Source organism: Amia ocellicauda, chromosome 4 (assembly GCF_036373705.1).
Source record: "Amia ocellicauda isolate fAmiCal2 chromosome 4, fAmiCal2.hap1, whole genome shotgun sequence".
NCBI lineage: Eukaryota > Metazoa > Chordata > Actinopteri > Amiiformes > Amiidae > Amia > Amia ocellicauda.
In genome coordinates, this window is record NC_089853.1 from 41,927,705 (window position 1) to 41,938,708 (window position 11,004).

At 41.5% G+C, this 11,004-nt stretch overlaps 1 protein-coding gene across 5 annotated transcripts in view; it reads right to left on the reverse strand.

Moving 5' to 3' along the window:
- The window catches only part of lama5 (laminin, alpha 5), a 60,503-nt gene extending 49,499 nt beyond the window's left edge, over window positions 1-11,004 (reverse strand). For 4 of the 5 annotated variants that reach the window (XM_066702310.1, XM_066702308.1, XM_066702309.1 and 1 more), the window contains exons 1-2: window positions 10,494-11,003; window positions 7,561-7,713 (exon numbers count right to left, since the gene is read on the reverse strand). In XM_066702310.1, coding sequence (XP_066558407.1) covers window positions 7,561-7,713; window positions 10,494-10,766 — 426 coding nt within the window. In that variant the 5' untranslated portion in view covers window positions 10,767-11,003. Of the gene's footprint in view, window positions 1-7,560; window positions 7,714-10,493 lie in introns of all 5 variants that reach the window. The other variant, XM_066702312.1, reaches the window with a different exon arrangement.

Genomic DNA, 11,004 nt, shown 5'->3' on the forward strand with positions numbered 1-11,004 from the left:
GGCCTATTGGAGAGGTTGATGGCATTATTGCCAGCCTTCTGTCTGGAAGAAATGTTTCTATTTTAGTCCACTACAGAGAGAGAATAAAGGTTAAATATAGCAATGCAGTTCGGGCAAAATAAATATTTTTCTAGATAATTAGGACAAATATCATATTTTCTTCCAGCTAAATATAGGACTGCATTTTGGCCATTTAAGGTTTCTTTTTTCAATCAGTCCTATCTGATTAAAATGAATCAAAATAAAACTAAACACCACCCTCTCATTGGTACCCTAAGTAAATGGGAGGGAACCAGTACTACTTTTGACTACTGCAGTGTTAAGTCACCATTAAAATATATAAGAGACCACCCACTTCCTAGTTACCATTCAGCAACTTGAGTTCGGAGAATTCAAAACATCCTCTGCCAGGGGATCAAAAGACACACGAGGCATTACTGCATTTCAGCAGGTCGAAAGCAGCGCTCCAGACTCCAGTACAGTGCCCACCAAAACTAAAGTCTACCGAAGACGGTCTAAAAAAAACGCTTCAATTTTAAACTTAAGTTTCTACTAAATACAATTCCACAGCCACTCTACACAATAGTTTGTCGTGGCATGCTCGAGTCTTAGAGCTTATCGTAAGAGTGGAGTCTACTGTAATTATCACCTATGGTAAATCATTAAAAGTAGGCCCATTTATATACAAAAGTGCTCTAAAATGAATCAGGGGTCACTTTAGCAGATTCTGTTTATAAAGTCAGCAAAAGAAGAGAATTCACACAAGTGTTTTCTTGTTTAATGTCAAGACAGCCAATCGGTCAAGAGAAGCTTAACGAAGGGATTGAAACCGGATTGCTTATTTTCTCTCTCTTCTCTTGCTTAGAAAATAGTATTTCCATTCCCAGGAAAAGATAAACAAGCATTCCCAGGCATGCATTTTCCATTTTTTATTTTATTACTTCCCAAAAAAACAAACAAAAAAAAAAACACTCTTGCCCGCCCGCCCCCCCAACCATCCCCCATGCCCCCTCCATGGTTGCAAAGTTCAAACGGTTTTACAGTTTCCTTCAACATTTCAGGGGAGGCTGTGACGCCCAAGGTTAAAAAAATGGTATTGATGTGTTAGCCCAATATTTACGCTGGAGTGACAGAAACTCCCAATGACCCGGCACTAATCACTGAGATAAGGAGGGATTGTCATGCAGGGGTCTGCGGATGGCCACTTTTGTAGGTATGGTCACCAGCAACAAAGTCTGCTTAGTTATTTTCGCTCACACAACGTAATGTACAAAATAAGCAGAAGTCAATCTTTAGCCAACAGGGGAAAATAAAAAAAGAAATTACCTTTAGAAGAAAGTGCCCAGCTATTTGAAAACATTCCTATCATTAACAAAGGCCATAAGCATGGGGTAGTTTGCAGAAGATTAATTATTAACGGCAGCCATATCTGAATCACGACCGGCCTGTTTCTGAGGAAATGCTTAAAAAGCCGACTCAACCCCCCCCCCCCCCCCCGCCAACATGTTTGCGAACAGCACATTCAAGTTCTGGAAAATATTGAAAGTGTCTGCAATAAAAAAAGCAGCCTTGCAAACTTAACACTATAGTAACTGCAGTCTGAAAAGCATCTGCTCAATGACGAAATGGAGAATATTAGTTTACTATATCTGTGTGAAAGCAGGGCTTCAAAACAAATCAATGGAAACATACAATAAAGTCCAGGACTTAGCAGAACATGCAGTTTTCTTATTCATCAGTCTGAATGTTTCTAATGAATCCATTGGGCTTTTCAGCAGAGCCAAGAAGAAAACAAAAAAGAGAGGGCTTTTGTTATGCTTTATTTCATGGCTTAATGCAAAAATAAAAAACCTCCCAGTAAGCCTCCAGAACTAGAAGTGGTGCAATTCAGGGGCAAAGCATTCTTCTTGAGGGACAGTCCTCCTGTTTGAAGAGCAAACACACCCAGTCCTAAATGTGTTTGCTGCTTATCTCTGCAACAGCCCAATCATTTTACCATTAAGTGTATAAAAACTCCTGCTCGTGAAGTGAATTTTGTTTCCTCCCCATCCAAACCCCAAGCCCACTTCTGCTAAAAAAAAATATCCTCCAGCTGTACTCGCTCAATCACAACTTTAAACTGATAATAAAATAAACACACTTCAAAGGTCTTAATTATGGTTTTGGTTTTTTGCAGTTCTACAAAGAGAGAACCAAAATGCATGCAATCTCTCAATAAATAAATGAACAAATAAATGAACAAATAAATAAACGTTTGGCACTGACACCTAATGATCTGTTAGGTTGTTAATATATTCTGAAAATGAATAACCACACACTGTGCATGTGGTATTGAGTGGCATTTTGTTGCAATGGACAACAGGGTTAGAAGTAAACTGCAGGTCGGTGGTGCTGAGGTTTGATAAGACATCTATCTGTGGATTTGCTACTTCAAGAAGTAGTGTTATCATAAACAATTGTTAAAAAGTTATCTAATTCACAATGATAATCTCCCAGAACAGTAGCATTACCCAGCTCTGGTGCCTATAACAACTTGTTAGATTTAAACCAGGAATATCTGAGTCCAATGCAGGAGAGGAAATATACAGCTCTGGATAAAAGTAAGAGACCACTTAACATTTATTTCTGAACTTGGAGCGTCTCCATTTTCTCCAGAGCTGTATGTGGCTTTTAAGACATTCAGCCAGCGGTGTCCTTGTTACCGTTACATGCGTCTAATCTGATGACTCACAGATCGTACGGTGCTGCATGTGCGAGTCTTCGAGAAATCATGGAGGTAAGCCAATGGACACAGGTGCGATTCTGATCTCGGGCAAACACCGCCGAGTCTGCAGTGCGTGGCCATGTGCCAAAACTCTGGATTCTACAGCCAAATATGGCAAGCTCCATCAAGACAAATCTGCTGACCTGCCGAGGTGCAAAATACATTAGTGGTTTCATCAGAAACAACCTGACCATTCCCTGTTAACACTTTCACAGCTGTATGAATCTCTCTTTGTACCTTAGACAGCTTCAGTTCCGAATACTGATGTACATTGCAAAATAAGGATAATAATAATACTGTACAGAATGAAGGAATAAAATGTAGCAGCTGTTTTTGCGCGTTATCATTTAGCCTGGTAACTGGCACGATTCTAAGCTCCCACGGCGCAATTCTAAAGGGAATCCGACGTGATGAAGGGGGATGGAGTGATTTGTTTTAAAGCAGTCAGGAAGAATCTAAACAGGCCAGAGTTTCTGACCTGAAGCTCACTTCCGGACACTGGGGTTAACATCCCTGCTGTTCTTCCACAGGCAGCCTGCGGTCTTTACCCTTTTCAGGAGCACAGCGAGGAGAATGGGCCCTTATCAGTGCCCACTACTTCAGCAGAAAGCGTGAAACAATAAACTTTGCTAAATCAACTGCTTATTCATCTGGGTGAGACACAGCTTATCTTAAAGAGCGAGGAAATCCTGCCCTGATAATGACATCAAAATATAGAGTGGACATATTTTGTTAAAATGATGATAAACAAAATGGATTTTCTTTTAAAGCTGATCTGCGGTACTCATTACAAACTTTGGCAGACTGAATTTTCCTACAAGACGCCTTATTTAAACGGTTGGGTGGCAGAACTTAGCGTGCAGCCAATACATTTAAAGTGATGAGTAGATACAATAACTGGGGCTGAGAGGCTTAAACTCACAACAAACACATGATCCAAGTGGGGAGACTCAGTAACTTTCGCATTAACCGTCTAATTCCCACAATATCATTGGGGGGATGGTAACAAAAGGGCAGCTCAATAGCAGGGCCGCCCTCCCGCCGGCGATTGTTTCGGGTCAGCATCGCCCTCCTCCTCCATGTTTTTCTTGCCTCATGTTTGAAACTCTAGCTCCTCTCCTATTAAGGTCAGTCTGTGGAGCTGCTCTCCGCCAAGCTCATTTTCCTGCTCAGTAAGCACGATGAAAGAGTGAGAGGTTGAGAGCGGAAAGCCCTGACAAGATGGGCCCGAGTTCCCGTGCGGAGAGTGAGGTAATCACCACCCCCGTACAGTGGGCCCTTTGTGGGCTGCAGCCATGCAGGGGAGCGTCCCTCTGACTCGCACATACCATCAACTCGATCCATGAGGGACGGAGGCTTTCAGAAACTCACGCGCCGCAAACCTGGACAATGCTGGTATTATCCGTGCTCTAGGTGTGTTGCAGAATACACAATGTCAAGGGTATTCAGCAAGGGAAAGGCAGTCAAGGCAGGTTTGATGTTCTGTAGCATTTTCTCTCTCTTTGCTTGTTTTGGTTTTGTTAGAAATCAGCAGAGGGTCTCTCTCCCTTGTTAAGACCAAAAAGACACTACCCCCCACTACCTTCTGGTACCTCCAGCTTCCTGTACAGTTTACCGGAGTATAAATAAAGAATTTTATAGGAAAAATAATTGATTAACAGCTGCTCTTTGAAACTGAAAGCATACGCAACTACAGAGGAGGAATAGAGGATGAATCTTTACAACTTGCAGTTATGGTGGAGAGGAAGAAGCTGAGAAACCCAACTGACCTGAACACACTGCAAAACACAAGAAAGTCTGGAAACAATTGGCCCGTATCTCACGTCACAATGCACCCTCCCACTAAACAACATGCCCACCCCAACGCAGTGCCAACAAACAATCCGCCGCGAGCTTCCAGTCCGTACTCAAAGTGTTACTGTGCCAAACCGTGAGAATTGGCAAAGGGGGACAGATCTAAATCTAAGCAAAATCCGTTGCACTGAATCACAGGAAAGGGAAATTGTCCTTAAATACATATACAGGCCTCAGTTTTAGGTAGGGAAGAATTTCAGGTTGAATCAGGAAACGTCAGGAAATATTCACTCCTAAAAAACTAACACTGGTTCTATGCCAACTATAAAAACGGCAAGAGATCTTATAAAAGCTCCTTGATGATGTAATTTCAAGAGCCTAATGCAGCAACAGCAAGGACAGTTGTACACCCATTGGCTAAAAATAAAAAAATAAAGGTTTTATTCTCCATTGGCATCTGTGGAAAATCTCCTTTAAAGGAGCTGAAATCTTTTGTTATCCTTGTGAGAAAGAACTTTACGGACTCGTTATTTTACTACTTTAAGAGATCACAAATCAGCTACTTCCTTTTCTGACACTGGTATACAATGCTGTAGATACATCCAAATAATGTGCATTTCCAAATAAACCTCTTGAAAACAGAAGCCCCAGGATCAGGAAAGAATTTAAGACAAGACTGCATACCTAAAGATTTGATGCCATGCATGGCAGAAGAATACATACATACATTTCCACAAAAGTCAGAGTAACACACAATCTTTAAATTAAAAAGGCTTTAGACCTTTTCACAAACTCACCAAGGAGAAGATGGCAAGTGTTTTTTTTTTTTTACTAGGAAGAAAAATGTGTTTGCTCTTGACACAGAAGGTTATCATAACTAAGAATTTCCCTTTGAGAGACTGTCAAAAGCCATGCATTATACTTTCTGAGACTGAGCTTTGGTCCACCTGCCTACACTTGGTCTGCTGTCAAATCTTCACAAGCCTTAAATGGGTTCCTACTTCACTGTTGGGCTTTTCTCGGAAACCCACTGGCACCAAAGCATACTAACCCACACAAACACAGATGCATGGAAATAAACAAAAACAAACAGGAAAGCTGGGAGTATCGTTGTGTAAATGTTTTCTCTGAGCAAATGTGGAAAAATGGCAAAATAATCTTGACAACGCACATCAATATTTCTTGGACATATTTGCCTAAATCTGCTTAGGTTAAAGCCATAATTTATTTATTAGTTTGCCGCTTTCTATTTACCGGCAAGAGCAGAACTAAACCCACTAAGCTTTCACCATTCATCTTAACTCCACTTCCCCCAGCTTTCCATACAAGAAACACCTGGAAATTAAAAATCTTTAAGGAACTCCCGAGAGAAATAGTTTTCATTGCTCATTTAACATGTTTTTAACCTTTTTTTTTACGTACCCCAAGGGACTAGTTTGATTGAGGACTAAAAAACAGACTGAACATAACTCACCAGGCAATTTCCCCATCTCTAGCACAACTAAACACCTACAGCTCGCCACACTAGGTTTTGAGAATGGTATTAATAGGAACATGCAATAACATACAATAAATAAAAAATAAAAAATAAACTAATTCCTCTAGGTAGAGCAAAATGTTGAACCTTGTTCAAAAATACAGGATATGCTTTACAGGAAGCGCGTACAACTGAAAATTAAACTAAGGAGCTTGTGATCTGACCTTCATAGTGGGTAGCTATAATAAACAAGTTGTTTAGAAGATAATGCAACAAGGTCGATGGCCGAACGGGAAACAAAAAATATACGTATAGTGAATAACCATAACCGGTTCCTTGAAATGGCTTGAAAAGATTTGGGAGATTCCTGCAGGTACAGACAGAGATCAGGTTGACTAACATTCCAGTTGCATTATGGGGTCAAGCAAGCAGTCAGCACCTCCTCAACTGCTCCCTAGATTCCACATTCACCGACAAACTTCCTACCTAGACAGCAAGAGGACAGGGGAGGCGATTCCAACGAGACCGAATCACCTCTGGAATCTCTGCTGAATGCCCTGTTCCCACAAAGCCTGGTCGACTACCCCGCTGTGTGCTCCATGATAGCCCGATATTGTTTTTTAACAAGACGGTTTATTGACCCTTGGAAAACACTGAGACGCAAGTCACAGCTCTCTGGTTACATTCAGGGGAGGGGGAGGGAAGGGAGTGGAGGTTAAACACATTCAGCGAGGAGGGACAGGATAACCTGATGAAGTATGCTGCCAAATGCAGGAGTGGTTGGTGTGTTAAGGAAAATAAGTCTTCCATTTGCAAATAAATTGAATCACAAGCCACACCAGAGGCATAAGAAAACAAAATAAAAGTAGGTAATTGGACGGCATGACCACCGACCTCTTTATCCCCCCAAACTGCAGGTCACACAAACACTAGGAAGCCAAATGAAACATGACATGTTTCTAAAGTTTAAAACTAACAAAGTGTTATTTAACAGGCTGTCAGGAGAACAATTTTGTCAATAATGGATGTGCTATGCCAAGACATTTTCTGGGAAGTACAGTGTATCATTTCTTTCCATCCTGCAACAACAGGAAGCATTGTTTCGAGCACAAGCTTCTTCCCCACATAAAGAGTGTCCTTTCTTTGTGCACCAACGAATCACATCAAGTATGTACGCTGTGATTAAGCGGTGCTCAGCTTTCCTTCCCGTAAGAATCGGCCTGTACAAAGTACATCAGGAACATACTGCTTACTTGACATTTAAAAGAAAATCAGTCAGCAGAGTTTTCAAGAGTCATATGAACTCAGAACATAGTTTAAGCTTTTGGTCAAACACCAAAGCTGGACTTCAAAATGTTCTAGAATTCACACAGTGAGGAACATCAGCAATGGCTGTCATTTGCCGCTAGGATGGACGATTATATAGACTCACGCCTGACATTTCAGTCTACGGTCATTTCCTGAGAGTCCGAACTCCTGTCCTCTCAGGTCTGTGCACTATGGGAGCAGAGAGAGCAGGACTGACCTGGCCCAGGTCCAGGGTGACGTTGACCGCGTTGTACTCCAGACTCCGCGACAGGGGGGGACTCTGCCACCAGCGCTCCGTGCCGTCGATGGCGTTGGTAATGGGGTGCGCCCGGTCGCTGTCGCCCATCATGCAGATGTCGCAGTACTGCCCCTGCAAAGCACAGCACCGGGGTTAGACCTCCACAGACCAGGCCCTTACCCATATACAGGTAAACTAGGACCGGACCTTAGATATTCTAAATGCTTGAGGAAAAGTTTGTAAACTTAACAACACAGATTTGTATTTATTTACTGAAGCTAGACGCACCATAAACTAAGTATGCATATACACATTTATGTGCATTTTCTCACATTAAAACACAAAATACACAATTTCATGATAACACATTCCTTACACAAATAAGGTGTTTTACTTTTAATTTTAATTTTACCATGACATGACATTTTTTCCCTTATACTTTAATCAGACATCAAGTGTATATTCCTATGCCCTGTTTTGTTTTTACTGCAGTTGAATAAGTATTGGTATAATTTACTAAACTATACTGCAATATCAGCATGATTTACCAAGCTTTGGGTTCTGCATGTGTAGTAGACATGCGGGATTGCAAAATGACTCAGTCTGTTCAAATGTACATGCACACCATCGTGTTGTTTCACCTTCCCCACACATACACTGTTTCTCTCACACGAACTGGACATCAAATCGCAAATGGAGAAGCTTTGCCAGTGAGGATGTCTACACAGGAGTCTTCAGCGGGCCTGCTATCAAAGCTCAATTTAACAAATTATTGAAAAGGCTGAAAGGGAACCTAATCCCTTTCAAGTCTGAGAGTTCACAAGGTGACCCGCTCTTCTTGGTTCATTATTGCTATTACAAACTCTCCAGATTGAATGTTTCCTGTTCGTAGCTTATGAAAAGACCAGGAAGTACCTCCAACTCAGTACCCTGACCTTCCTGCTTTCTTTCTGTGGGCTCTTTGGTCAAAGGAGCCAGTCTTCTGAAGGTTTTATTTTTTTCACAAACCAAATGCTTACTTCAAGGGCAAATGGCTCTTGTAACATTGTAGAAAGAGCACTTTTCAAAGTCAATCATTTAAAGAAAAAGAAACCCGCTTGACAAACTGAACAAAGGTAGAGCTTTTCAGATTGTTACAGAACTGTAAATGCAATCTGCTCAGCAAACAGAGCGGGGAATCACAAGAATGCAGACTTGAGTCTTTGGAACTTCTGTCAGAAAAACAAACCGCAACAAAAAAAAAACATGATTAAATCCTAAAGTTTTTTTTTGTATTTGTTTTATTGGCATCATGAAAAAAAATGTGTTCACTTCAGTTGCATTTTGTTAAGGTATTCTAACCAAAGGGGAAAGCAGACATGCTTTTGCTTTGATTTGCTCCAATATGCTGTGACACAAGTGTGAAGAGAAAAGAGAGTCGACTGCACCTAAAATCTCCTACTGGTTTTAATTAATAAAAAAGTTTTAGCCCTCAACCAGAAAATGGGATTACAAAGACCGGATACGGCAGGGGGGGCAGTAATATATTAAAATAATCCATCAAATAGCTTGAGCCTCAGGGTGAACACAACTTCCCTACTACTGCTCCATGGCAACTTAGACTATTTCCGGCACCACATCCACATACTACAAATTTGAATAATGTATACAAGAGAACAAACAAAAGCTAGAACATACTTTTACTTTGTTAGCAATGCTAAAATCAGACAAATTAAAAATGTAACAACTTAAACCTCAAGTAGGTCATGCTATTATTTACTATGTCACTATAAGGTTGTTCACATTTAAATGTAAACCAATCAATCACTTCTGAGACAGAGTGAAATACAGGCTGCGGCCAAATAGGATTACTTTTCCGGCTCTTTGACCATTTCACTCCAGGACACTGGATTTTTTCTGAAACTGCCTGTTAGCTATTACTGTACAAAAGGTTACATTTATGTTCTTTTAGGTCTTGACAGCTGCCATGCCCTTGTGGGACTTGCCCTTTGGCTATGGAGAATGGTAGATGTCACATTTCAATTTCCTTTGATGTAAACCATCATCCATCCAATACAGAGAGATAACCATTCACAAGCAAAACCACACCCTTTAAAGCCTTATCTGGAAATATTTGAAATTCCTTGAGGAACAGGCACTTGAGAACTGGGATTTGGACGGAGGTGTGTGTACCCTTAAGATATTAGTTTAGTTGTCAAATGAAGTTTGATGGGTCTATACAAGTTTCTAATGGACGCTATCCAAAACCTACAGTTATTTCACACACAAGCCTCGATTAAATATGTTAATTAACAGAATGAGTGTAACATTTCCCAGTTCTGTTTTTGTGGAGCAGTTTGCTACAATCGACTAACTGACCAATTCGTTTCTTGCAATTTCTCCACTTCTAAGAGAAATGCACTCCCTTAATTGTAAAGTTCACACATGGCAGCTACAGATTTCATGCTTAAGCAAAGGGCGGACAGGTGTTTCTCCGCTGTGCGAGTAACACTATACGAGTCAGGATATCAGACACTTTCCTACTTTTTACAGAAGGTTATGTTGTTATTCGCAAATACCTAAAGTGAAACCAAGTTTAACAGTTGAAGAAACTCAAGACAGTGTCTCCCTGGAATTGCTAAAAATAACATGCATTGTATTAAAACTTAAAAAACAAACAAATAGTAACATCAAAACAGTGTTGTTGGGTTTGTTTTACTTTTGCTAAGCGGTTACACAGTAGCTACATGTGGCTAATTTAATGTGGAATGGTTTATCCTACTAAAATGTGTTGTTATTTTAATATAAACTGTTTTTAACCATTGCACGCTGTCCGGGCACTTCGAGAAGAACTGCTTTCATTAAAAAGGAATAGGTGATCCTTACACAATGCCAATCGCAGGCAGCAGCAGCAATATAAATAAAGAAATAACCTGGATAGTTTGGCTGGGATCCCCCGACACCGGCCCCCCAACAAGTTTGCAGTACAGATCCTGGATTGCGCGACCATTTTCGTCCTCTCCACAGGTTGTGGTGGCCGTGATTTTGGTGCCCTCCGCTAGATTGAAGTACGGGGGGTGCAGACTGAAGCCATTCACGCCGTTGGTGGGGAGCTCCTGGCCGGACACCGCGGAGAGAAAGCGCACGGCCACCCAGCAGCAAGTGGAGAAAGTGATCGCGTTCATGCCCACCGGTACTCTCGCCATCTTCACCTGAGGAGGTGGTGGGGGGGGCAATCCTGTGTTTTCCGTGTTGCAATAATAACCAGAAGAATCACCAGATGTGTGGCCTGTGGGTTAGTTCATGGTCCGGTACTGTGCCAGGATGGTGACCGCTGCCAACTGAGGAGCGCAGAGGGAGCCGGAGCTGCGCGCACCAGGGAGACCTAATCAAGTGATGATGCATCAATTTCACTTGTCGCTCTCTGCCTCCGGCTTTTTCTCC